Source organism: Carassius gibelio, chromosome A16 (assembly GCF_023724105.1).
Source record: "Carassius gibelio isolate Cgi1373 ecotype wild population from Czech Republic chromosome A16, carGib1.2-hapl.c, whole genome shotgun sequence".
In the NCBI taxonomy this organism is placed as follows: Eukaryota; Metazoa; Chordata; class Actinopteri; order Cypriniformes; family Cyprinidae; genus Carassius; species Carassius gibelio.
This window is the reverse complement of record NC_068386.1, coordinates 11,575,668-11,602,657: the sequence shown is the minus strand read 5'-3', so window position 1 is coordinate 11,602,657 and position 26,990 is coordinate 11,575,668. Positions and strand designations below refer to the sequence as shown.

The following is a 26,990-nucleotide window of genomic DNA, read 5'->3' as shown; positions in this document are numbered from 1 at the left end:
CGGGGGAAAAATGTTTTGGCCGCCGTCGAAGCGCCATATTTTTAGCTTCTTTTCTTTCCCCTCGCAAAACGCTTGTTAGATTATTAATCTAATCTAATGAAATATTGTGGTTGTGTGGACCTCCACGGAGGCGAGGGAATGGTTTGTCGTCGCTTGTGTTTGTGGGGGAAGGAAATGAACGCAACACCCGCCGTTTGTTGTGAAGCGGCGGGCTAATGTGAATTAGAAAACTACCGATGGCCTCAAACACTTGTTCGTGGGTAAGAGGGTATTACATGATATTACATTACATGATAAAATGTGAACACAGCAAATAACGTCCTTTCGTGTCAAAATATAAACTGTTTCCAAGTGGTATGTATTATGTAGGGGCGCAATGCTAACTTCAGTTAGCCAATAAGCTAACATATGTAGAAACAAACATACAAATTCACTGTTTGTGATTTCCATCTCTCCATGCTTGGTTAACAGTGAATTAGAAAAAAAATGCTTATACTGTTCTTTTACACCAGAAAAACATTCACTGAATATAAACGAAACACTGCTGTATTTATAATTTATTACTTTCATTAATTGGCTCTGCTCCATACTAGTGAACTGTCTAGGCTTGGTTTTGAAACATAACCAGGAAGAATGTTGTACTGTTAGTTTTGATTATCTCACTCTTAATTAATTATTATTATTATTATTTTCATAATTTCTTGAATACATACTTTAGAGGATTAACTTTGTTGCAAGACATTAGTTTGTTTCACTAAGTTTTTTTTTTTTTTTTTTCAGGCTCAGAGACAGATTGAACATGGGTTGGAAACGCAAGTCTTCTTCTCCAGAACCACAACCAAATCCTGCCAAAGCCCCTAAGAGAGAATCTATCAGCAGATCTCTTTTCTCTCTCAAACTCTCTTCTAGTTCACGGAGAACAAAGGTCTCTACATCCACTAAGAACAAAAGCTGGACCTCAATCCAGACACTGTCTCCAGACAAACATTTCCATCAGTCCAATTGCCATGAGCAGAACTCCAGTGCAGGTAGTGTAGAAACAAGCAGTATTACTTGATTGAAGTTTCGAGCAGAGCTTGATATTTGGTTATTTCCTGTGTGTGTCGGCCATGATGAAGATGACAGTGGCAGTGTCCAGTCCTCCACTCCAATTTCATCCCCACTACAGTCAGAGGAGGATGCAGAGCTGGGTCTGGTCATCACTGTGGGTGAGTCAGACCATTTAGCCTTGCCATTAACCACTCTTCATTTAATTATGTTACTTTCTAACTAAGATAAACAGAACTATTGAATTGAGTTGTTTTCCAAAGTCTGATTGAAGTGTTATTGTTTGTCAACCGTTAGATGAGGACAGGTGTGAAGGGGAGGAGTGGCTAAAGAAACGGTATGGAGTGAATGTAAAGAAGAGTGAAATGACTCAGGTGGAAGGAGAGATCCCTGAGAAGAATGGAGATCTGAAGAAGACTACAGAACAGCTTGAGGAAGACGATGAGAGTGAGGAAGAGCTGAAGAAGCTGGACAGCGATTTAACGCTCAAATCCAAAAAGCTCCAGCTCTCCACTGTCAACGTTCGTGACATCATCCACGTGAGTCTGATTTCAAGTCTGTTTAGTTTTTATGCAGTTGTTCTTGAGACATTGAACAAATGATCTGGTAGTAATTAAACAATCTGTGAACCTTCAGGAAAAATAACATCATTATAAGGAAATTTTACCATCAAATCAGTAGTAGTTTTTTTAACAAATTACTTTGTTGTTGTTCAGGAGGTGGTAACCAATGAGCATGTTGTGGCCATGATGAAAGCTGCTATAAGAGACACACAAGATATGCCCATGTTTGTAAGTTCCACCTCTATTTATCTCTTATAGTGGATGTCCATTTGAAAATGGTAATTTTATTTGTAATATTGTTCATTTTGTTTATTTATTACATTTGATATAGTATATTTATGTCATGTTTTATGTAGGAGCCTAAAATGACCCGTTCTAAGCTCAAAGAAGTTGTTGAGAAAGGGGTGGTGAGTGTGATTTATTAATATTTTTCTTATGAGAGAAAAAATGTTTTTTGCGAATTTGAATTTCTTACATGTGAGGGTGTTGATTTCTTCCTTTTTTTTTTTTCTTTTTTTTTAGGGGATGGGCAATTGGAACATCTCTTCAATAAAGAAGCCAAGTGAGATTAAGGTATCAGATTGTTATGATGTATCACCTTTGAGAATTTGTATTGTTTTGGGGGTTTTGTTTGGTTGATGTTCACTGCTAATTGGTAAATGGGACTCTCTCCTTAGCCACCCCAGTTTGTGGACATTCCCCTGCAAGAAGAGGAGGACTCCTCTGATGAAGAGTATTGTCCTGATGAAGATGAGGAAGATGAAACCGCTGAGGAGGTGCATATCACAAACACAATATATCATACTTATTAAAAAATATATATGTACTGGTAAATAGGACTTTTTTTATTTACATTTTTTATTTGAATTATTGTATAAATATCATACACCACTTTGAAAATATTAAATAAGAAATTCATACTTTTATTCAATGAGAATAAGAATTGGATTTGTCAAAAGTTCAATATCAATTTAAAATAATGATCTTTTGAACTTATTTTTCGTTAGAGGTCCATTTATAATACTTTTTTTTTTGCAACTTTTCCCTCCCTCTTTTTGGCCGATAGAATATAACTGTCCTTTTTTTGTGCCTTTTTAAGAATGCCCCTTTCACATGTGAAATTAAAAGGCATTTAACAAGCTGTGGTTTAATAATCACTTGTTTATCACTACCCTATTCTACAGTAACAGCCTCTTGAAGGATTTCTTAAAGAATATATTTGAATTTTCTCTCAGACGTTTTTGGAGAGTGATGTGGAGAGCACAGCCTCCTCTCCACGTGGCAGCAGACGTTCTACCTCTCAATCGCCTCCCCAATGTGATGATGCCAGCAATAGCCCCAGACTGGTACACACACACTCATATTTCATTATTTTTGCACATTGTTCAAAGTTTAAGTCTCTTTTTTTCCCTCCTCATCTTTGTCACAGAATCCCAAGCTCTCCAGACACTTGATAGTTGAAGCTGTGCCTATGGGTCCTCCTGCCCCACCTCCTCAATCCTGTGGCATCTCACGGTCCCTTAGGGCCCCTGACCCCTTCATTGAGAAACTACATGCTGTGGATAAAGAACTTGAACTCAGTCCTCTCTGCATGGAGCCTTACCAGGTACCAGATCACACAGACTCAAAAATCTTTTTGTCTAGTGTATTTGGTTCTCTCTTTAAAATGTATCTGCCTGTCTGCTAAAGGCTTTGAGCAGTGGTGGCGGAGGGGAGCCGAATGACGGTCTGGTAGCTTTTCGTACTCGGTCAAAACGTCCACTGAGGGACGTTCCCTTAGATCAGCTGGAGGCAGAGCTCTGTGCGCCGGACATCACGCCAGACATGTATGATAACGTCTCCACACCAGAGGACCCTGAATGGACACAATGGCTGCAGGGACTCATGACCTCTGATCTGGACAATGAAGGTCAGGAGGTGTAGCGTCTACTGCACATGATGTTCACAAAAAGATTATATTTCATTATATTATATATTAATATATTATTATATTTAATTTGCTTTTATTTCTGTTAATATTGTAATTATGATTCAGTCATAAATACATTATTTAATTTGAGTAGGCTAGTATTTACTTTAAAAGTCTGTATAATTTTTGTTTAGTGTAAGGTACTTATTTACATGCAGACCAAAGTTTTTAGACAAGTTCTTACAAGTTAGAAGAAACTGTAACTCTGAACATTACCCAAAAGAATAAATATTTAGCAAGGATGCATTAAATTGAAAAGTGAAAGTATATACTTTTGCATTGTTACTAAAGATAGAAAAATAATTAATTGCTATTCTTTTGAACATTCTATTGAAAATGATACTTTAGTTTTTACAAAAATATCAAGCTGTACAACTGTTTTCAACATTGATGATAATAGAAAACTTTTCTAAAACACCAAATCGGCATATTAGAATGATTTCTGAACGATCATGTGACACTAAAGACCAGAGTAATGGCTGCTGAAAATTCAGCTTAATAAATTTGTTTTTTAAAATGGAAAACAGTCGTTATAAATTGTTATAATAGTTCACCTATTACTGTTTTCACTGATTTTTGAAATAATAATAAATGCAGACTTTGTGAGCATAAGATTCCTTTCCCCTAACCTTTGAATGGTAGTGTATTAGATATTATTTGGGGCTGTTTTTGACACCTCTTATTGTTGTTTACTGGCCTGGGCTGAACCAGTGAACCTCCAAGTGTGATCGTGTACTTTAAACAAATCACTGTCATGCCTGTTGCACACAGATGCTGTCAAAGCACTTTTCTTAAATGTCTTAATGGCTTCCTCTGAGTGTGAGTCTAGTTTAATGTGTGTGTGTGTGTCAGCGGTTAAATACTACCTCTGCTTTTTCCACTCATGTTTTTCGTCCCCTGACCTTTTCCCCGGTTTCCTTTCAGCATCACTGCTTTACGTGTGTTCACACACATAAAATACACAGTTCTTCTGACGATTCTCTCTCTGTATTTCAGAAGAGGCTGATGAAGATGATGACCCTGAATATAACTTTTTAGATGATTTAGACGAGCCAGATTTGGAGGATTATCGAAATGATCGTGCTGTCCGTATCACAAGTGAGTTTTTGTACAGGTTGTAGATTAGATAAAACACTCAGTTTTAAGTATTTGCTTTAAGTAATGATTTCATCTCTCTTTTGCAGAGAAGGAAGTCAATGAGCTCATGGAAGAGCTATTTGAGACAGTAAGAGGACTTAACACTAACAGAAACAAACTAAATCCAGTCACTCCTCACTCATTTTCCCTCCTATTTTATAGTTCCATGATGAGTTGGCTGCCAAAGAACAAGATGAGGAAGGTCATGAAGAAGAAGAGGAACGTGATGAGGAGGTCAATGACACGCCACAATTCAATGTCCCTCAAGCCATTAGGTAACATACCCCTCCCCCAGCCCATGTCAAGGAATCAACAGTAAGGTTTTTTTTTTTTAAATCATTCTATGAACACACATATATATATATATATATATATATATATATATATATATATATATATATATATATATATATATATATATATATATATATATATAAATATATTTATATATATTTGTTTAAACACATTTAATTTTCATTTTATTATAATTAAAGATTTTTTATTTAACTTATTTGTAACTGTATAATATTTTTTACATTTATTATTTCATGTTTGAAATATAATTGGAAATTATATATTTTTTGTATTACTAATATATTGATATATTATGAGTATTGTAATATTATACACAAATTTTTCACACATGTAATTTTTCCCATAATTTTAAAGGAACATATCTCTGATAACAGTGTGTGTGTATATATATATATATATATATATATAGAGAGAGAGAGAGAGAGAGAGAGAGAGAGATAGAGAGAGAGAGACTAGTGACTAGTGACTATTTTCTTAAATATTTGTTTTTTTATTGTTGAGCCTGTATTTATTTAATTGCATGTGCATAAATGTTGTTATTAATTTTAATGTAAAGAAAGCCAAATGCAGTTGCTTTCTGATGAAACCGTATTTTCTTGTGCAAAATGCAAAGCAAAAAGACATGCTATTACACCCTCGAGTTGGGTCCTCCCTTTGGGACAGAGCAGCAGAGGAATGCTGTTGTCTGTTTGGGTAGGGAGGCAGATAAATGCTCTGAAGTGTCCAATTGTTTCACTATAGACCCTGGACACGGAATGGACACCGCAGAGCTACATATACACCTTCACTATAGTCTAAACACACTCATTCCCCCATCCCCCTTCCCACCACTGCTGTGTACTGTACAGGTGCAGGTCTGTACGTCACTGTGGACGTGCTGAAAAGATTTCACCTACGTGCGACATGCAGAATCCAGACACAGAGGCTTTAAATAGAGCTCATTTACTGGAAAACATAACCCCGACATGCACGTACGCGCACACACACACACAATCAAACCTCTGTCACCTACTGAAAGGGCATCCCTTAAACTGTATGCCCTTTTTCTAATGTTATGATCATGAACAGTCCCTTTTTGAGGCCTTATTTAAAACCCATCATATCAAGCTTGTAACTTCTATGGTTTTTAAGAATGTATGTATTTAACAATCAATCAGTTAATAACAATCAGTACAAAACTGTATTGAGATGGACATCTTGCACACTGTTGCAGCTTATTATTTACCCTGAGAAGGGGTCATTACAGGTTGTAGTGTGTATGTGATCCACGTGCATCGCTGTGTTCTGGATGCAGACCGAGATGTGGTTGATGGGGGTTTTAAATGTTAACGAGGTACATTGACGTCTGTGCTGTATTTTCCACACTGAGAGTAAGTGTGTGTGCAGAATGTCCCTGTAATGCTCATTCTCTAGGGTACAGAGGGTATAAGATGTTTGGTCTGTTTAATTTGCCAGTCATATTTGATGACTGATGTAACAGTGTCATCATTTATGCTGAAGAAAATATACAAATCATTGAGTCATAATTCTGTTTTCTGTTGGTAATTCTATTATACAATTAGTATGTATGCAGCTGTCACAATTGCACACTTACATTTAGGTTTGGCTCCATTTTTATATGGAATGCCCACTTTTCTTGATTCTGTAAATTCTCTCTTGATAAAATCAACTCGCACTAATTTCTCCTAGAATGTCTTCACAATATAGAATTAAAATGAAAAGTAATTTAATTTCAGTTTTTGTATATCTATTATTAATATATATATTTTTAATTCTTTTTAACTCTGTTGATAAATTGCTATCGTATAACTGATAAATGGTGTATAATAAAATTTTACACTATTTTGTTTTACAAATAAAAAATATATGATCTGATACAAGTAAATTTGGGCATGACAATGTGGTAATGTGGTAATGTATGAAAGAATGGCTATTTACTGTTAGATTTGATCAATATTAAATTGGAAAATTAAAGTGTTTTTAAACAATTCATATTTGAAAAAAGTATATTTGAAGTTAATTTAAAGAGACTACAAAGGAAATCTAAATGAAAAGAATGAGGAAATGAGCATCTACAGTTCACTAGGCAAAATCCAATAACAGCTGATAAAGTAAATTAGATATTCTTGTATAATAATTGAAGTTTTATGTTTCATCAGAATGGCAGTTCAGCAGATTTTCTTGAACGTTTCTTGTGCAAATATAAGAACTTCCCTTAACCTCTAACGATTCACTGTTTCTATTTGTCATCAGGTTGGAGGAGCCGTTGGCTCACATGTTGACTGCCTGCAGGCGGACAGTCAGAGAGCAGCTGGATGCTTTGCAGCAGCGACGGGAGAACCAGGTTCGGTTCACCCAGCATGCAACTGGGCCTGGCATGTTTCTTATGCAGCCCACCTGTCCTCTGGTGGTCACGTCTCCTCAGAGAATACAACTGCAGCAGCAAATACAGCAAGTAAGAGAGTTTTAAACACCACAATTCACAATGAACATGCTTAACTTACTTAATTTATCTTGGTTTCAAGGATCTAGTCTTTTGCCAAAAAGTGTGATTCATTTAATACATAGGGGACTCATCTTGTGTTATCTTGATATGATTTAATTTTGGTTTGAAATTAAACCCGCAGCATGTCCAGTTACTGACACAGGTCAATATGCTGTGCAACCCAGTGAAGGCACTACAGAGTGAAGCTCAAACCACCAAACATTTCCTGGTAAGAAAATTTGGAATTAAACACACCAGTGTCTTTTTTTTTTTTTTTTGAATTGACACATGGAAATAAAATGTTGTGTTGCTCGACAGATTATTATTATTATTATTATTTTTGTTTGGTTATTGAAATTCAAAAAGCAGTACAGTTACATTTTTACAAACATTTTCTTCCTTCTCTCTGAGTTTTAAAGTGTCATTTTCCCTTATATATAGAGATTGTAATTTTTCAAGATGTTATGTTTTACATGAATCTATTTTTGATATGTTCACAAGTACTGATGTATTATATACAAAATTTGTGCAAAGAATGTGATATGATAAAGGAGTTTTAACATCTTTGACATCCCTATATCAAAATCAAATGAGAACTTTCTCAAAAATTGAGATGTAAATTTACAATAATTGTTTCCTGTCCTGTGTTGACAGGGGGAGTTGCTGTCTTTTGCGGAGCGGGCAGAGGAGGAGAGATCAATGGTTAATCCAGGTTTTAGAAGCATGTTTAGGGTGTGTAACTTGCAGTCCTCCCTCAACTTGTTGGAGGAGTTAAAGCAATGTCCTTCTCTGTATCTTCCTCCCAAACCCATTCACCCAAACTCAGGTTAGGCATCTCATATGTATTTCATATAACCCAGTTAATCAAATCAACTGCACATGCATAAATGTGTATGTATATGATGTATGTATGCTTGGTTTGTTTCTGTAGCTCATTCGTACCCGCTGCTTCCAGCTGGTCTTGCATGGTTGTTGGCCACACGCTCTGTGTTTCTGTACCCAGAGCTTCTTCCACACTGCAGGCTGGATCCAGTACTGCATCCCCCACGCAGCAAACATTCTTACACCAAAGGAGAAGATGGGTACAAATGGCTTTGACTCTCTACCCCATTTAGATTCAGTCCTGGGAGTAAATGTTTTAATCTATAAATAATTGAATTATCTATATATATAGCATATCATCTAGTGTTTGTATATAATTTCACTTTTTAAAAACGTGTGTACAATTTTTTTGTCTGAGAAGTTAAGATTCATCTTTTGCTTTCAAATGCCTCACCAATAATACTGGAATTGGTCAGTAAAAAAAGAAATGTTAATATGGGTATTTTGCAGAGTCATGTTTCAAAACACACAATTTGTGGAGTTTGGACAAGTGACAACAGCTAGTAAACACTAGCCATACCTCCAGCCAGTTTACCTTCTGCCTCTCTTTCATCCCCTGCTCTCATCTCTTTACAGTCTCTTAGTCTTGGGGTTAAAGCACTTTGCTCAAACAGAATTCCCATATCATCTTATAAGCCGCTATCTGATCCGGCCCAAGCGTCAGGAGCAGCTGCGTGTGCGTGTGAAGGACATGATGTCCCCCAGAGCCCCACACAACATCATCAAGGTGATCTATCTGTTCATCATCTTTATATACACTAGTATTTGTGGTGTTGGACATTTGCCCCTAGTTATCCCCAGTTTCTGTCAATTTGTCTGATTTCAACACCTTCTGGAATGGACCTATTGAATGGGGACAAAGACTATAGATATACAAAGACGGTTCACTCCTGTTATTTATGAATGGGAGAAACTGCAACTTGCAATATGGCAGAATATGTCCCACCTTCTACATGAAAGCCTATCGCTGATTGGTAAAGTCATTGCATCACTGCAGTGGCTGTTAGAAGTGCCTGTTCGCATAGAATCTTTTATGGTGGTAAAATGTTTTTATGACAATGTTTTTCTTAGTTTTACTGCCAGAATCGTGTTGTTCCTCCATTACCTGTGATGTGCAGACCTGTGGTGCCTGGAGAGGAGTGCCCTCCTGTGGAAAGAGAGCAAGACGTGATGCCCAACTGGTTGAAGGTATTACAACCTCAAACTATTACAGCCTGAAGGTATTACAAGACCAGTGGTTCTCAACCTCAACCTACAAGGCCCTCAACCTCAACCTTAAATGCCTTAAACTCACTGAAACCATTCTAAAATAATTTGATCTGATTTTAAGTGCACTCCTGATGGTTTCAAAATTCTTTACAGAAAAGCTTGCCATACATCCATAGAGCAGTTTGTCAGAGCAGTTTACAGGGGACCTCCTCCATCAAGTCTCCTACCCTTGTCTTCCCGAAAGGAACACGCTACCCACAGTTCCTCCCTAAAGGCGTCACTCTGCGTCTGCACCCCTCACAGAGACCAATTCGTGCTTCACAGCCCAAATCTCGACCTCTACGTGGTTTTGCCTGTCCTACTCTCACACCACTGGCTAAAGCGCCTCCATGTCCCACAGGTTCAGGAAATGTATTGACAAATGTGTCCACACCTCTTCCAGCACATGGTGTAGTATTATTGACCCAAACTTCTATCACTCCTATAAATGGGGTGTTCCCATTGGTTCACCCCCCTTTGACCCCTGCTCATGGGACTGTCCCACTGAGCACCTCTTGTCCTGTTAATTTCCAGTATGTTACTCCTGAATTGGGGGCTGGTAATCCGGCACACCCTCCTGCCAACTTGCACCCCGCTGTAGTTCAGATACCCCCGTGTGATATCCCCCTACTTAGTACTGGAACAGTCAAGGCGTGTGGCATGCAGCAGATATCCAATAATCAGAAGAAACGGACCATACCTAGAAAACTTGCTCCTTTGAAACCAGCCCCCCGGTTACCCCAGCTATTGCCCCTGTCCTCTGGTAATATGAAAAACGTAAGCAACCCTGCTGTCATTATGGACCAGCCAGTATGCATGAATGTCACACAGAAATTGCCATCAGATAACGTGGTTGTTATCAAAGCCCATGAAAATGCCGCCCCGCACAGATTGGTCACATCTCCCTCTCAGGATCTTGTCATACAGTTAGTCCCTGGTACGCAGGCCTTGGGACATTCCTCAAGTCCCTACACTGGAAAGATGACACAGAAGTCTGTGTCTGAAGTCTCTCTTCTGACAGCAGCACCGGCAGAAGACAATTCTCAGTTTGTGCTGGTTCAAACCGTTTCATCTACAGGGGTTCCTCAGTTTGTACTTCTGCCTCAAGACTCAGTCGTTCTGAACCAACCTGCTCTACTTCCTGCTGAAGGTGCACCAGGAAGTTTATCCCAGAAAACTGACATCCCTAATGGCTCCGTAGTCCTAAATAACAAGGGTTGCACTAAAGTGCCTTTAAACATCATCACACCAGACACGTCATCGCCAATTGGAGGAGAAGATGCTGGCGAAAGAAAAGAGGATATTGAGGAAATGGTTGGAGACAGATGGGAAGAGGAAATGGCAGGCGCTTTGTTTGGTAGTCCTCTCCTGGCACTCTCAGAGTCCTCTTGCAGCCCTGACTCCAGTTTGACCAGCACGGACGGTGGTGATGAAGCTTCTGTGAGGGTGGAGATGGATATTGTAGAGTGTCCTCCTGTCCAATCTGCCTCTGGCAAACAGGAAACACCAGGAGTGTGTGAACACGGCACTGGAGATGGGAGGGACCAACAATCCAGCGGGGGAGAGACACAGAACAGTGGGAACAAGGAGGGACGGGGCGAGGAGAGGGAGAGTGGGGGAAATGAAGAACATGATGAGGATGAAGGCGAGAAGAGCGGTGATGGAGAAGGTGACAGGAAAACGGATGGGGATGGAAGAGGCGACAAAGATAGGGAAGAGAAGGATGGAGATGGAGAGAAAGATGGAGATGGAGAGAGGGATGAAGAAGAGGAGGATTTCGATGACCTCACACAGGATGAGGATGAAGAGGAAGTGATGTCATCAGCATCAGAGGAATCGGTGTTGTCCGTTCCAGAGCTTCAGGTTTGTTTAAATAAATTAAAACTAAAATACTAAAAATTCATATCAGTCATTTTAAATGCTACAGGTGAATTTAGGCATCACAGCATTAGAATATGCAGAATGAAAATACATAGTCATTTTGAGATTGCAAGGACACATTTAAATATGATGTTATGTGAAGTATTATTCTTAAATGGTTGAAATAAGAAATATAAATGGAGTCATTTTAATGAATTTCTTTCTACAGTTTTATTAATCGGTTTCCTCTGTGTTCCCTTCGGTAGGAGACAATGGAGAAGTTGACCTGGTTGGCATCAGAGAGGAGGTTGTGCAGAGAGGGAGATTCTGAGGAGGACAATTCGCCCACTTCCCCAACATCCCCCACCTCCCCAAACTCCCAAAACTCCCCTGCGTCCCAGAATTCGCAGGAGGAGAACTCCGAGGACGAGGATGATGGTGCGATGAAGGGTGATGAGATGGAAGCGGGGGAGGGAGAAGGTGGAAAGCTTCCTGAGGGAGAAGCACTGCCTGGTGACGACCCTCCACAGATCAGCGGGAGAGGAGGGGGGCGTGGAAGAGGTCTGCACCGCTTGTTTGTTTTCAGTGATGTTAAGTTGAATTGAGCTGTGGTTTGGTTAAATTTTTCAATATGAAACGTTCTGTTGATTCAGTTTATTGACTCTCACAGGCCGTGGTCGCCCACCCCCTCGTAGTCTGAAGCGCGTTCGACGACAGGAACGAGGAAGTAAAGATGCCTCAAAGCTGCTCCTGTTGTACGATGACCACATCTTGGACAACGATCCAATGAGAGAGAGCAAAGATATGGCTTTTGCCCAGGCTTATCTCAACAGGGTCAGACCACTTGACTCACTAGCATCTCCTTTACATCGATTAGAGAAATACTAATTGTTCCTGTCTCTCATCTTCCTTCCCTTTATTTTGCTGTTGTAGGTGCGTGAGGTCTTGCAAGACATTCCTGGTAAAGTGGAGGAGTTTTTAGGGCTGCTTTATGAGTTTGACGAGGCAGGGGAGAGTCGCAGTGTTGTAGAGTTGTTCTCCCAGCTGAAACTTCTGCTCAAGGACTGGCCTGAGCTCCTCAAGGACTTTGCTGCTTTCCTTTTACCTGAGCAAGCTCTGGAGTGTGGACTGGTAATTGCAGTCATTTTACAAACAGAAAAGAGAACTGTGGAAATAAGTCATTTAATCAGTGTGGCTAAAAAAAAAGAAATCAAAACTGTGTCTTATATGTTCTGTCCTAACCCCAGTTTGAAGAACAGCAAGCCTTTGAGAGGAGTCGTCGGTTCCTGCGTCAGTTGGAGATCAGTTTTGGGGAGAATCCATCTCATTACCAGAAGATAGTGAGAGCGCTCCAGAGTGGAAGTCCTCTCAGTCCTGCTGGGATTGAAGAGGTATAGGATTCAAGAATAAAATGAAAAGTTTTCTGCAGTGTCCTATAGGGCTGTGCGATATGGACAAAAAAAAAAAAAACTATCGCGATTTCTTTGATCAAATTTGCGATTTTGATTTTTATCACTATTTTGACACACACAGACATGCTTTACAGTCATAAATGCATTCAGTATGAATTTGAAATGCATTTCCAAAAGAAACCCAATTAGAGCTACATCAAAAAGTTGTAACATGTCTCTAGAACAGACATAAGTTAAAATAATCTATTTTTTTTTTTTTTTGCCATGCATTGTTCATAGAGCTCATTGCAGCGGTGCCTCGTGTTGAAATCTATGTGTTGCGCCAGGTTTACATGTACTCCGTCTGCAGTGCGTATACAGTATGGCCATAGAGCTCATTGCAGCGGTTCCTCATGTGTTGAAATCTATGTGTTGCGCCAGGTTTACATGTACTCCGTCTGCAGTGCGTATACAGTATGGCCATAGAGCTCATTGCAGCGGTGCCTCGTGTGTTGAAATCTATGTGTTGCGCCAGGTTTACATGTACTCCGTCTGCAGTGCGTATACAGTATGGTCATAGAGCTCATTGCAGTGGTTCCTCATGTGTTGAAATCTATGTGTTGCGCCAGATTTACATGTACTCCGTCTGCAGTGCGTATACAGTATGGCCATAGAGCTCATTGCAGCGGTTCCTCATGTGTTGAAATCTATGTGTTGCGCCAGGTTCACACGTACCTGTACTCTGTCTGCAGTGCGTATACAGTATGGTCATAGAGCTCATTGCAGCGGTGCCTCGTGTGTTGAAATCTATGTGTTGCGCCAGGTTTACATGTACTCCGTCTGCAGTGCATATACAGTATGGCCATAGAGCTCATTGCAGCGGTGCCTCATGTGTTGAAATCTATGTGTTGCGCCAGGTTCACACGTACCTGTACTCCGTCTGCAGTGCGTATACAGTATGTGTCTCTCCTCTCTCTCAAACTGTGTCCTGTGCACTCACAAATCTCTCTATGCTCATGCGCTAGATATTAATTATTTTCGCACATTTCTATTTCTAACCTTTTCTGTTCACATATTTTACAGCATGCAGTGTGAACGTTATGATCCGTTAACATGGGCTTGGAAAAACCCGGTCTGCTCTGTTCTCGCACTACATTTAGGCATGCTGCATTCTGATTGGATCGAGAGGTCAGGGCCGTGGAAAATCGTGCTATAAAGCGATTTAGAATTTGCGCACGCTCAAATAGTAATTTTATGACAATTTAGATTAATCGCACAGCCCTAGTGTGTCCTATAGAAATACACAACCATTGTAAATGAATGTAGCATTAATTGATATTATTGAATCAATCGTTTGTCTGTAGCTTCACAGCAAATACTTAAAGTTTATTAGACTGTTTGTTTTCCTAAATCCTGTTATTTCTGCTTTTGTAACTCAGCTCAAAACACAGATGGCCACCCTTCTTAAAGGCCACACACACCTACAAGGAGAATTTTGGATGTTTTTTGATGAGATGCGTCCACCCCCAGCACGTCCTGGCCAGTTTGAAGAGGCGGTTTGGCCGGAAGACGTGGGCACTGGGACAGATGGAGAAGCGGGGATGAGTTTGGCCTCTAGAGGTGGTGTATGGGGAGGATTTGAGGAAGTCACTCTGCCTGATCTAGAGGAAGATGAAGAGTCTCACAAGATTCGACAGATCAGGAGCAGGAGGAGGAAAGAAATGCGCACACATGGCAACTACAAGGTGTCTTCATTTTGTTCATCCCAGTGAATTTGTTTCCCCCATTCTTGATAAGTTGTTAATCTCATGCTTTTTTTTCAGGACTGTGATTGGCCTGAAAAAGATTGCTCATGTCCCTGTCATGACTCCGGCCATGAAGCCAAGCATCGCAGGCATAAGAGGAAGGGATGCTTGCGTTGTAATGGCAACAAGGTGCTTGCTATGCTCAGTTTTTGGTTTGACACAACAAAGCCTTGAAATATATGGAATTGCCACAATTATTATAAGATGTTTTGATAGAGACTGTTTCCTCATAATGTGTTTTTCACATTGAGGAGGACTCCTAAATGTTTTTTATTTTGTTTTTTGTGATCAGGCCACTAATGGTTCCAAGGTACTGAAGAGTCGCGATTCTGCATTTCCATCTGCGGATGCACAATCTGAAAGAGGAGGGGAGGAAAAGGAAGAAGAAAGAGTACAAGGGGAGGATGGAGAGGCAGAGAAAGAGGTTAAAGATGAGACTGGCAGTGGAACAAACAGTCCACATGATGGTATAGCATAATTTATTTCTGATTTACTTCTAGTTTGGTTTTGGTTTTTAATAATTATATATATATATATATATATATATATATATATATATATATATATATATTTATATATATATATATATATATATATATATATATATATTTATATATATATATAATTTTTATTTTTTTTTTCAAAGAAATGAATGCTTTTATTCAGCAAAGATGTTAAACTGATCAACACTGACAGGAAAGAGTTTTATAATCTGTAACAGTGTTGTGGGTAACGCGTTACAAAGTAACGCGTTAGAGTACTCTAATTACTTTTTTCCTGAAATTTGTAACTTAACGCGTTAGTTTCGTGCGTAAGTAATCAGTAACTTCGTTATTTTTTTTAAAAAAGTAATCCGTTATTTTAAGGAAAGGAAAATCCCGACTGCAGCCTGCTTTTTGCCTAGGTCTACTGTGCCACCTGCGGATGTATCAGCGGAGCCAGCTCTGTGAACGTAAAGTCAATGGCTGTGATACGTCTGTGCCCTGCGCCTGACCCTGTGTGTGTGGGTTTTTTTTTTTTTTTCGAACTCCCGGCAAGATAGCAGAGAGGATATGGAGTGAGTTTTGGTTCTTTATTACATGCGAGAAAATAAAAGATCTGAGAGAAAAAAAAAAGTTTGAGAGAAAAAGTTATCACACTGATAGCAAAAAACATTTCATGAGAGAAAAAAGAATATTTGAGAGAAAAAGTTTTCATGCCAATAGCAAAAAATAATAATATTTGAGACTAAAAAAAGTTTTGAGATAAAGTATTTTGTCATAGAACATAAAAAAATATACATTTGAAATTTTTAAAATTATTTCTGAGAAAAAAAATCTCTCTCAAAATACTTTGAAAAAAACTCTCAAATATATATGTTTTGCTATCAGTGTGAAAATATTTTCTCTAAAAAAAAAGTGTTTCTCTCGAAACGCTTTTCTTTGCTCTTGATGCAATTTCTTGCTCTCGTGTCAGGATTTTGCTTTCACTGTGAGAATTGTGTCATGGGTGGGGCCACGTTCCTATTGGCCAGTCGGGTGAGCATCGTCTTGTCTTGGGAGTCGAACTGAATCATTACACCATTGTTCGGTTCACCTGCATAGATGCCTCTGCCTTATGGATAGTTAAGTTGAGCAGTGAGCACGGACACTCCAATGTTTGGGTAAGATGATGACACACAGCTGGCTGAGCAAGTTCAGTATCACTGAAGATTAAACATTAAAAAATAGCACTCATATTCATGAATGAACGTGTATTATATTATTTGCTTGCTAATCGCTAGTAAAGCTAACCAGCCATCATGCTAGGTAAACTTGCAAACTCACCTGGTTTATACTATGTTTAAATCAAATGCCAAATTAATGTTTTGATTTAGATAGTTTCACGCCTGGAGTTTTTTTTCAAAGTATTTTGAGAGAGATTTTTTTCTCAGAAGTAATTTTTAAAATTTCAAATGTATATTTTTTTATGTTCTATGACAAAATACTTTATCTCAAAACTTTTTTTAGTCTCAAATATTATTATTTTTTGCTATTGGCATGAAAACTTTTTCTCTCAAATATTGTTTTTTCTCTCATGAAATGTATTTTGCTATTAGTGTGATAACTTTTTCTCTCAAACTTTTTTTTTTCTCTCAGATCTTTTATTTTCTCGCATGTAATAAAGACACATTTCTAACTCCATAAGAGGACAGCGTTTGGTTTATGGAAGTACGCACATTATTTTCAATGTGTCAAACGAAAAAGAAAAGAACATAACGGTAAAATGCACACTCTGCTTTGGTGAAAAGCTTCTGTCGACCGCCAAAAATTCTACCTCAAATTTAACGCTACGTTTTAATCACTACTTTGAAGAGTAAATGTAAGAGGACTGTGTTAAAGCGAATTTAGGCTTGTGACTGTGAGTGACACTTTAATAATAATTAGTTCGGCTATTAAGCGATTTGTCATTTGCCTGTGTGGCAGTGAAGGATTTAATTCGGTTTGTTATCATTTTTGTTTGACAGGCAGCTGTTAATTTCTGTTAGATCATTGGCTGGCTGGTTGTTCATCATTTCTAAATGGATTTAAATCTGCAAGCCTGTTTAAGGTTGTGTTTACAAGTAAGCATACTTGTACTTTGATAACTGCATTATTTAAAGTTAAAGAAAAATCAGGAGTTATCTTGTGGTGCTCATAATATACAGTAGCCTAGGCTACCCGGGCTGGGTAACGTTAGGTGCGAATTTTGATTAATAATATGTTCTGTGATAATAAATAAATGAAACGCCATGTGGAATAGCCGATTGCTGACCGTCTTTCCTGTTATTGTTATCCTGCAGTGTTAATTAAGTCGGATGACTGACGTTATTCATTGTCGGGAGTCACGACTTCTAGGTGCATTTAAAGGGGCCGGGTGCTGTGTCTGTCATGTGTGAGCCGCTGCAAACGGCTTTTAATTTTTGGTAACGCATGAGTACTCTAACGCGTTACTTTTATGAATAGGTAACGCTGTATCATAACTGATTACTTTTAATTGATGGTAACGTTGTAACCTAACTAACTACTTTCCAAAGTAACTATACCCAACACTGATCTGTAAATAATAAAAATTCTGTTTTCAACATTGATAATAGTCAGAAATGTTTCAAAAAATTATAAAATGATTTCTGGATGATCGTAGCATTTAGAAACCGTAGCATTTAAAATGGTAATAATGTCCCAATGTTGCTTTTATTTTTATTTTCAAATAATTGTATCTCGGCCAAATATTTTCCGATCATAATACACCATACATCAGTGGAAAGCTTATTTATTCAGCTTTCAGATGGTGTATAAAACTAAATTTAGAAAAATTTACACTTAAGACTGGTTTTGTGGTCCAGGGTCATATATATAGAATATCGATTTATGTATTATATATAGTATAATATATGTTTGTTTTAAAATGCAGGAGTTTTCATTGTCATATCTACAGTGTACTGACAGTTTACTGGAAACTCCTGACGTTAAAAAAAAAGAAATAATCTTTACCTGATCTGCAGATGGTGATGGGACTGTATGGGAGGGAGATGAGAGACCCACTTCTCCAGTCCTAGAGGAGCAGAAAATACAGAACAAAGACGATGACAAGAAAAACGAAGAGGAGATGCATCATACAACTGCACTACAGCACAGTAGGGATGAAGACGATTCAGCTGAATCCGGAGAGAGAGATGCCACTCAGCAGAGCACACTGAGTCCAGTCTTAGACACACCTGTGTGTGCCAAAAACATCTCCCTCACTCCCAGTGGAGAGAAGGTCATTCTCTGGACTAGGTAAGCACAACCATAGATCATGATGTGTTTTCGAGCATCTTCTGATGGTGCTTGTGTTTTACTTGGCCCTCTCTTATCATCTGATTCACAGGGAGGCAGATCGAGTGATCCTTACTGCCTGTCAGCAGCAAGGAGCCAATCAGAGCACCTTTCAGGCTGTGTCAGAGCAGCTCGGCAACAAAACAGCCAGCGAGGTACCAGAGTTATAAAGATACAGATCTTAGTAGCATTCTGGCATTCTTTTTTTCTTGCATTTTTTAACATCACTGCCTCTGCAGGTTTCAAGGAGATTTCGGGACCTGATGCGTCTGTTCCATACATCAGCATGTCAAGCCAGCTCGGAGGACGAGGCTGCCGAGCAGCAGTCTGCCACTGATGAGGAACAGGACTGAGCCCTGCAGTCATAAAAGGATCAGACTTTTCTCCATTCATATGAACTGCTGACTATGTGCATTAAAACACTGATTCAGTTCATCTAGCTGGAGACTAGTCATGCACATAAATCCTAAAACTTGAAATAACACCTGACAAAGATGTATTTTAAGTATGGTGACAAAGGGTCAGAAGGTCTCTGTAACATATGAAGTATGACTCCACTAAATATGAAGGTGTTATCAAACACATGCTAAACACAGAAATCCAACATACACAAAAGTTATTACTGAAGAATTGTAGCACAAAAATGGCTCCGGTTCTGACAGGGCCTGATTGTTATATTATCGTTGGTGGGTAGATTTTATACACAAAATTTAATTTGATTAGTGAAAAGATACAGATTTTTTTTCAATGTAAAGCACTAACCAGCAGATTCTCACCAACATCGTTGCTAACTGACTTATTGTATATTCTGTGAAAATATGAACATACAGGTATAGGGGGTTAGGGGTTTATGTACAGTATTTTTATATTGGGGTGATTGTTTTAATTTTGCTTCTGATGTTAGTTTTGCGAATGATGCACACATTGTTGGAAATCTCGAGAGAAAATTGGTAAAATTATTATTTATACTGAGTTTTGTGTAAGACTGAATACAATAAAAAAATTGGCTGTGTGTATATTACACGCAGTATAACTTGTTCACTGATTTTTTTTTTTTTTTTTTGATTAAAAGACTGAAATCTGTTACGAGTCTTTCAATATACTGCATTTGATTATCTGTTTGTATAATATTTACTATTTCATGTGAATTGGGTAATATTATTTTTATAAATATAAAGCAAAAAAGCCCTACGTTAAGCGCGTTTCGTTAATCAATAGCGCTGAACCTTTTAGTTTTCCGTAGTTGCGTGTCCTTCTGTTGTCATGTCTCCCTTGCTGAACGCGTGGTAGCGATTATTGCCCATTTTCCTCTTTTATAGCGGTACGAGCCTAAATTTATTTATAATGTGTTATCGGATTTACAGTTCTTTGACAGTTTAAGAATTTATTTAGTATTAACAGATATTTAGAAGCGCTATATGTGCAGTTGCCTGATCTTGTGTTTTACTAACTCCAGCCTCCTTGTCCAAGTTCTGAGAAGTTATTGTGGAAATGCCAGAAATGGTCCAAGAAAAGAGTACAGGACTAAAGTTCGCAGAGCAGCAGCTTCTGCGACACGGATGGGAAAAAGGTAAATCAGAACATGACCCGTGCAGACAGTTTTATACATCTGAAACACTGCATATTCTTTGGCATATTCATGTAAACAACCGACTGACACACGCCAGGTCTGTTTGATGTTAACTAATATTTAGACTTGTATTGCAGGTAAATGTCTGGGCAGGTCAGAGAATGGCATCTCAGAAGCTATTAAAGTCAAAATTAAATGTGACAAAAGAGGGGTGAGTTGAGAGAACATCCTTTTGTCATTTGATAATTTCTCTGAATACAGCATGTAGGTAGTTGACAGCATGGACATGATGGTTGTTTGCAAAGCATTTTAGTTATGCATAATGGACAGTTATGATGCTCTAAGTGGTTCACCCTGTATTTGCATTTTACAGTCTCTTAATATCAGGTCATAAAACCAGTGTACAATAATTATACATGAATTTGAAATGTTGGCAAAAAGGAACATATAGGCATATCTCTGTGCAGGTCAATTGATTTATGTCTAGCCTTTGAGATTTTAAGCTACCTGCTGTCATAGGCCTTAAATGTACATTATGTTTGTATTTATTATGTACTGTTTGTATTCAGATGGGCCATAAGGAAGGCGAGCAGTTCACGTTCCACTGGTGGGACCATGTTTTTAATAAAGCCTCGTCCAATCTGGTTGTGGAAACAGGTCAGGTGACTAATATGAAGGGGATTTAAGTACATTTTTACCATTACTTCGAAATCATCTCTTTACAGCGGGTGTTGTTTTTTCATAAGCATTATGTATCACATTTTGTGACTATTTATCACAGTTCAGTTTTATCCAAAGCCACTTACAAACAAAAAACATAACTAGCAAGGTCAGACATCTAGATTAGGAAATGCAAATGTGAAATGCAGAATATATAAATATTTTTATATAGCTTGTTTGTGATTTGATAAATCTGGTTAGTAAATACACACAATTTTAAGTTGTAAAAAAAATCAAATTTATAGCAAACTGGGTTTTTTGTGAATGAGAGCATATTTGCTTTGTTGGATCATCAGATGTTGTCATTGTGGTTTAGAACGGTGTGGTGATGAAGAAGTCAGATGACGGCAGCTTAGTCAGCTACGCTGCTGTCTGGTGAGGAGCAGTCAGAAAAGACCTCTGAATCAGATGACAGGAGCAGCAGTTCTGAAGATGAGGACCAGAACCTGGACCTTTCCAGCACTACAAAGTATGAGCTGCCAATATTACAAAATCCTCATAGATTGAATACTATCATTGTTTCATGTCAGCCAGCTCAACGGTCTGTGTTTCTGTCTGTCTCTTTTAGGCTGCCAGATACAGATCTGCTGAAAGCTTGTGGAGGACGCACAGCACACAAGTAAGCTCTGATCTCTTCAGGTTTGCACGATGATGCATCCCAATCTGCAGTATCCTCACATTAATGTGTGTTAGTCAAACTAGTTTAAATTTTAATACTAGAACTTCCTGCATTTAACAATTTCTATCTATCACATTTGAGCAGGACTTCATTCATAGATCGTGTAATATTATCAAATCAGTGTTATTTTACTAGTTATATATTATTATAGTATTAATAACCTGAATTAGCATTTTATATTTTTAGGTTTCACTTCACTTTGAGTTTGTCTTTTTGTTCATATTATATTTTTTTAACTTGATTTTTATTTTGTCTTTAATTTTAGAATTTAAACTATTTTAATACTAAACATTTAAACATTTCTAATTGTTGCCTTGGTAATAGTACCTTTTGGTGTTTTGTCTGGGTGCGTGTATGATAAGATAAGATAAGATGGTGATGTTTGTTTGTTGTGTGAATAGAGGAGCCAGACATGGGCGCCAAACTGGCCCGGCTTGAGCAGCAGGAGCAGGAGTTCATGATCAAGGATGGTAAGAAGAACCACACTGCTGAAACATCCACAAGCAACACCAATTGTCTTAATCGTGATGGACATCCAGATATTAAAGAGAAAACAAAACGCAAGAAATCAAAAAGGCAGGAGGAACCATCAGAAAATAACATCCATGAAGATAAGATGACGACAGGGGTGCTTTCGAGTTATGATACTGAGGACGGCAAACCCAAAAAGAGGAAAGAGTCTAATGATGCTTCTGTGAATCATGATCTGATCGCAAATTCAGAGCCGAAGAGGAAGAAAAAGAGAAACCGCAAAGAGAAAGCAGCACCTGAGGATCGTGTTGATGGAGACTGCAGCATAGATGTGAATGAGGCATTCACACACACATCAGAGGAGCAAGACACACACCTGCCGACAGATGACAGCATGCACAAGAAGAAAAAGAAAAAACGGTCCAAGGTGGCTGCTGAGATGGCTGACGCAGATGAGATCAGTGAGGAATCCACAGACGCACACCGCAAACAACTACAGGAGGACAGTACTGAGTATCAACAAACATCTGATAATACCTTCAAGAAGAAAAAGAGCTCTACCACGGAGAACTCAACTACTGCAATGAGGGTAACAGAAGACGCTAGCAATGAAGCACAGATAATGGACACACAAACAGAAGGACAGGAGAATGAAAGGAAGAAAAACAAGAAAATGAAACGAAGCAAAAAGGAATAGGAGTCAAAAAATAAATTAAAAACAGCAGAGAGTGAACTTGCATTCTTCCAAACTCACTACAAACACAAGTCGTCGATCAGAATCTGGGCTAGGATGCTAGGATCAATTCTTCGGTAACAGACTATTAACTGAGAGACTTGACTTGAAAAAATGCAAGCCTGTTCAGATCATGTTTGTAATGCAGCATTCATATTTATTCTTACAAATTATAGTCAATCTTGAGACCCACAGGTGACGTGAAATGATTTTATTTGACTGATATGCGATACATTTGTGTAATGCATATTACATAGCATATCGACAATTACAAAAATGTGATGAACTGTGAACAGTTTGGAGTGATTTGTGTGGCTGAAGGATTTATTCAGTCACAAAGTTGGATGTTTGACAGACAGGAAGGATGGGGCAGAAGTCATTTTCCTACAGTAGGCGTCTCTCTAGGAGCTGTAACTTGAAAACACTGCTTACAAATCAAACTGTCTTCTGCTCATGTTGAGGGGCCACTTTGGTTTTGTTGGGCTTGTAGGAAGGTTGGCCATGTTAAAACGTCCACTTCGCAGATCCATCTATTCCTCATGGAACAATATGCTGATAACCAGCTTTTCAGTGGGTTTTTGCTGGGCATTGACAGAACGCATTCCCCGTATCCTTTCAAGGGGTCATCGACCCAGAAACTGAAAGGAAAATATGGAAAGCATCAGGTGGTTGCTTTTTAATTGTAACTGATTAATATTTTTTGATCCATTTCTTCTTTTTCGTGGTTTATCAAAAGGAAATTTATTTTCAGTAAAAAAAGAAACAAATATATATTTTTTTATTATATAAATACTGCCTGTTACTTCAGTAAAAATGATCAAATAATTATAAAAATGAAATAGTTTAGTTAATGACATTTCTTATTATTATTATCAAATTACTCTTCTGTTGCCATTTTTTTAGACTTACCCTTCCTCGAGTTCAGCGCCAGTGCTCCAGACCCAAGTTTCTTTCTTTTTAGAGAGTCCGATCCAGTACCCGTGATATTTGTCATAATATGATTGGGCGTGCCGATTGATGAATTCCTGAATTTGCATAAGATTATAAGAACAGTGTTATAATCATGGAAATCATACAGTAAATTTACTGTTGGCAGTCATTTATATCTTGTACAGTGTAAACAAGATGCTTGATCTGTTGATCACAATGTCAATGTTTCAAAGTCACTTTGAACTCATCAGAAAAGATTTGTAGTTCTTTGCGGCTAGTGGAAAGACTGTAAGAACACTGACAAACTATTTTTAAGTTTGGAGATTAAATCTTTGAGGAAGAGAAAAATTAGACCATTCTTGTGTATTTTAATACTTCATTTTCTATACCTGTTCCTCAACACTGTCTATTATGGCCAGCTGAGCTCCATATCCCTTGCAGTATTCCTGACTCTCTGTCCACGATTTCCAGGGCCAGTCTTTCATGAAATAGTAACAGCTGGAGCCATTCTGAATCCAATTTTGAAAACAAGGTGTACACTGCACCCCTGTGATGGAGAATAGCTCAGGTTAACTGGAGGAAGAACAAACTTCACTCCTGATTCAGTACAACAGCTTACCATTTCCAGTGGACTGACAGTACTCATCCACTAAAAAGCGGCTCTTCTTCAGTATGAAGTCCAGTGTGCCATTCATCTGTTCCCCCTGTGTCTTCAGCCTGGCTCTCTCTCGCTCCAGCACTTCCTTGTCTGCCAGTAGTTGCAGATTGGTGGCTTTCTCTTGAATGTGCTGGGCCTGTATAAAGTGATTGCCTGAGGTTAAACATTATTAAAAGTCCTTTTCGTTTACCAGAGAGGAAATTAAAACTATATAAAAGAAAAGCTCACCCAAAAATGAAAACTGTCATCATTTACTCACCCTTGAGTTGTTCTAAACCTGTACGGATTTCTATATGGACACAAAATATATTTGAGCAATGTAGGTAACCAAACAGTTTCTGGTTCCTATTGAATTCCATAGTATGGAATAAAATATTTTATGTTGTATCTTCTTTTATGAAATTCATACAGGTTTGGATCAACTTAACATGAATTTTCATATTTTGGTGAACTATCCCTTGAGGTGCTGTATGTCTTTCAGGCTTTACTCTTACCAGAATGTTGTTGTATTTTGACATGTGAATGTATACTGCAAGACAGAGAACAAACAAACGGAAAAAAAGGCAAATTGTTAGTTAAATATATAGTACTTGTAGACTCATGCAATGCAGTGGTTCTGTGATATTTTAGTATTTATAAGTTTAGTAGGCATTAATCACTCCATTGGCTTACATTGCACCTATATAAGCTTTTAAGTAATTGTGAAAGTTCTGACATAAGACAACATGACACTTGAGAAAGTTTCCAGTGTTGTCACGCAGCAACATTTCTCTTTTCTTGACACGTCTATGTTGGGAATTTTTTGAGGTTACATCAGGAGTACTCTTATTATTTTATTTGTTTTCTTCTTCTTCTTCTTATTTACTTTAATTCTAGCTCTGATTGAATATACTTAAACCAGTTTAACCTCAACAGCACTTAAACCAACATGGTCTTTGAGCTTCCTTGCACAGGGCTAGAACGCACCAAATGTAGGACTGAATGATATTTTGGTGTTGTGTAAATGAGTGCTTATCCTTACTGAAAACGCTGACAGCTGTTAACCCGGCAAGCAGCAGGAAGCAGAGCAGCCCCAGAATAACTGTAGCTCGTCTGTACACTGAAAAGGTTGGGGTGGTGGCATCTTTTGCTGAATAAGAATAATACTAGTTTGAGTATAGTGCGAGCTTATGATGCATGGTAACATTTGACAAATTAAGACTTAAAGATGTTCTGTTTTGTTAGGATTAAATGATAGGTATACAATTTTCTGTACCTTCCGTCAGAGAATCATGTGCTGGCAAAACAGATTTGTCTAATGAACACTCTGCAGCTGAACAGGAAAGAGCAGAAAAGGAAAAAGTACCATGTAACAATTTTTTTTTTTTAAAGAAGTGAAATAATTTGTATGTCATTCAGACTTGTTAAAAAATCCCCCAATTTAAAATTGTGTGTGTATATACATACATATATATATATATATATATATATATATATATATATATATATATATATATATACACACACACACACACACACACACACACATATCCATATATATATATATGTATATATATATGTATATATTATATACATATACATATGTGTGTGTGTGTATACACATATATATATATATACATATATATATAAAACAGTATTACAGTTGATACATAGATTATTGTAAATATGCTAAATACATAAATATAAAAATAGTTTTATAGTTAATGTCATGTTTCTTTTTTTTGTGACAGATCTCTTACCTGAGGTCTCAGGAGCTGTCTGTGAAGTTGATCGCTTTATTTTCACCTCCGCATAAACAGACTCCTCGAACTTTGCCACTTCAACTTTAATAAGACAAAAATTCAATTCATTCATTTATATTATGATTATTCAAATAAATGAATAAAAATAAAAACTACTTTAAAAACAATTTTAAACAGACTGAGCAAATGTTAATATTATTGTAAGATCTTGAGTTTCTTTGCCATCACAAAATAAAAAGAAAAACACCTACCTGTAGATTTCTGATTATCAAATGGCTTAAAGCAGACTGTTGAATAAAACAACTCTTCTTCCATACTTGCTCACCTTCACAATCCACAACCAGAGAGAAAGCAGCAGTGTGATTAAATCCAGTCAGTCAGCTTGAACAGAGACATTTGTGGCAATCAGAATTTGGTAAGAACAGATTTCCCAGACAGCAACATAGTGATGGCCCAGATCGTGAAATCCATGTTGGCCAGATCTGGTTGCTGTCTGGGTTTGGTCAGAAAACATGTCTCATTTATCATATTCATACACAAGGAGGTTTCTGAAGTGTCTGTTAATGCTACATTCTACCTTTATGGAAGCTTAATAACAATACAATACAACATTTCCAATTACTATTGAAAGCAGAAGTGATATCTTTCAAAATTGTGGTCTTCCTGCACTATGGCATAAACTTGTATGCTTTTTGAGGAAGTTTGATATGTAGTCCTATCACTAAGAAAATGTGAATTATTTTCACATATAGACATTATTATAATGTCTAAACTGAAACCTGACTGTAAAAATCCAAGTCGATAGATACATTTGACATTTTTATCATAAACTTATATGTAAATGTGTAAAAAAGCCGTAAACAATTAAGGCCTCTATATACACAATAAAGAAGCAATATAGATAATTTTTACTGAAAGGTAATTTTCATTCTGCCATTCATCCTTGGTTGACAAGAAACTATTTTCTCTG

The 26,990-nt window shown here is 37.8% G+C and overlaps 2 protein-coding genes and 1 pseudogene across 3 annotated transcripts; 2 read left to right on the top strand and 1 right to left on the bottom strand.

Annotated features, from left to right (window-relative positions):
• The first annotated feature begins 115 nt into the window (after window positions 1–115).
• Window positions 116–19,552, top strand: LOC128030616 (GON-4-like protein). Its single transcript, XM_052618388.1, has 31 exons — window positions 116–260; window positions 781–1,028; window positions 1,119–1,208; window positions 1,345–1,586; window positions 1,764–1,838; window positions 1,967–2,017; window positions 2,133–2,183; window positions 2,288–2,386; window positions 2,846–2,956; window positions 3,040–3,216; window positions 3,300–3,519; window positions 4,576–4,677; window positions 4,764–4,804; window positions 4,879–4,991; window positions 7,285–7,486; window positions 7,659–7,745; window positions 8,171–8,342; window positions 8,448–8,598; window positions 8,975–9,125; window positions 9,470–9,586; window positions 9,761–11,509; window positions 11,773–12,067; window positions 12,177–12,340; window positions 12,440–12,637; window positions 12,754–12,897; window positions 14,337–14,642; window positions 14,721–14,831; window positions 14,995–15,169; window positions 18,205–18,478; window positions 18,570–18,672; window positions 18,757–19,552. Exons 2-31 carry the CDS (start codon window positions 800–802, stop codon window positions 18,868–18,870), a joined length of 6,114 nt encoding a protein of 2,037 aa, XP_052474348.1. The 5' UTR covers window positions 116–260; window positions 781–799; the 3' UTR covers window positions 18,871–19,552.
• Window positions 19,553–19,770: 218 nt separating this feature from the next.
• Window positions 19,771–22,983, top strand: LOC128031026 (G patch domain-containing protein 4-like; annotated as a pseudogene).
• On the bottom strand, window positions 22,887–26,609 carry LOC128031025 (C-type lectin domain family 9 member A). Of its 2 annotated transcripts, XM_052619212.1 has the most exons (9): window positions 26,272–26,600; window positions 26,018–26,101; window positions 25,534–25,590; window positions 25,300–25,407; window positions 24,773–24,807; window positions 24,240–24,414; window positions 24,010–24,167; window positions 23,600–23,715; window positions 22,887–23,328 (listed from the first exon to the last, which is right to left on the bottom strand). In XM_052619212.1, exons 1-9 carry the CDS (start codon window positions 26,333–26,335, stop codon window positions 23,142–23,144), a joined length of 984 nt encoding a protein of 327 aa, XP_052475172.1. In that variant the 5' UTR covers window positions 26,336–26,600; the 3' UTR covers window positions 22,887–23,141. The 2 variants fall into 2 exon arrangements, with proteins under 2 accessions (XP_052475172.1, XP_052475173.1); XM_052619213.1 differs by lacking the exon at window positions 25,300–25,407 and having other exon boundaries at window positions 26,272–26,609.
• Between the last annotated feature and the right edge of the window lie 381 nt (window positions 26,610–26,990).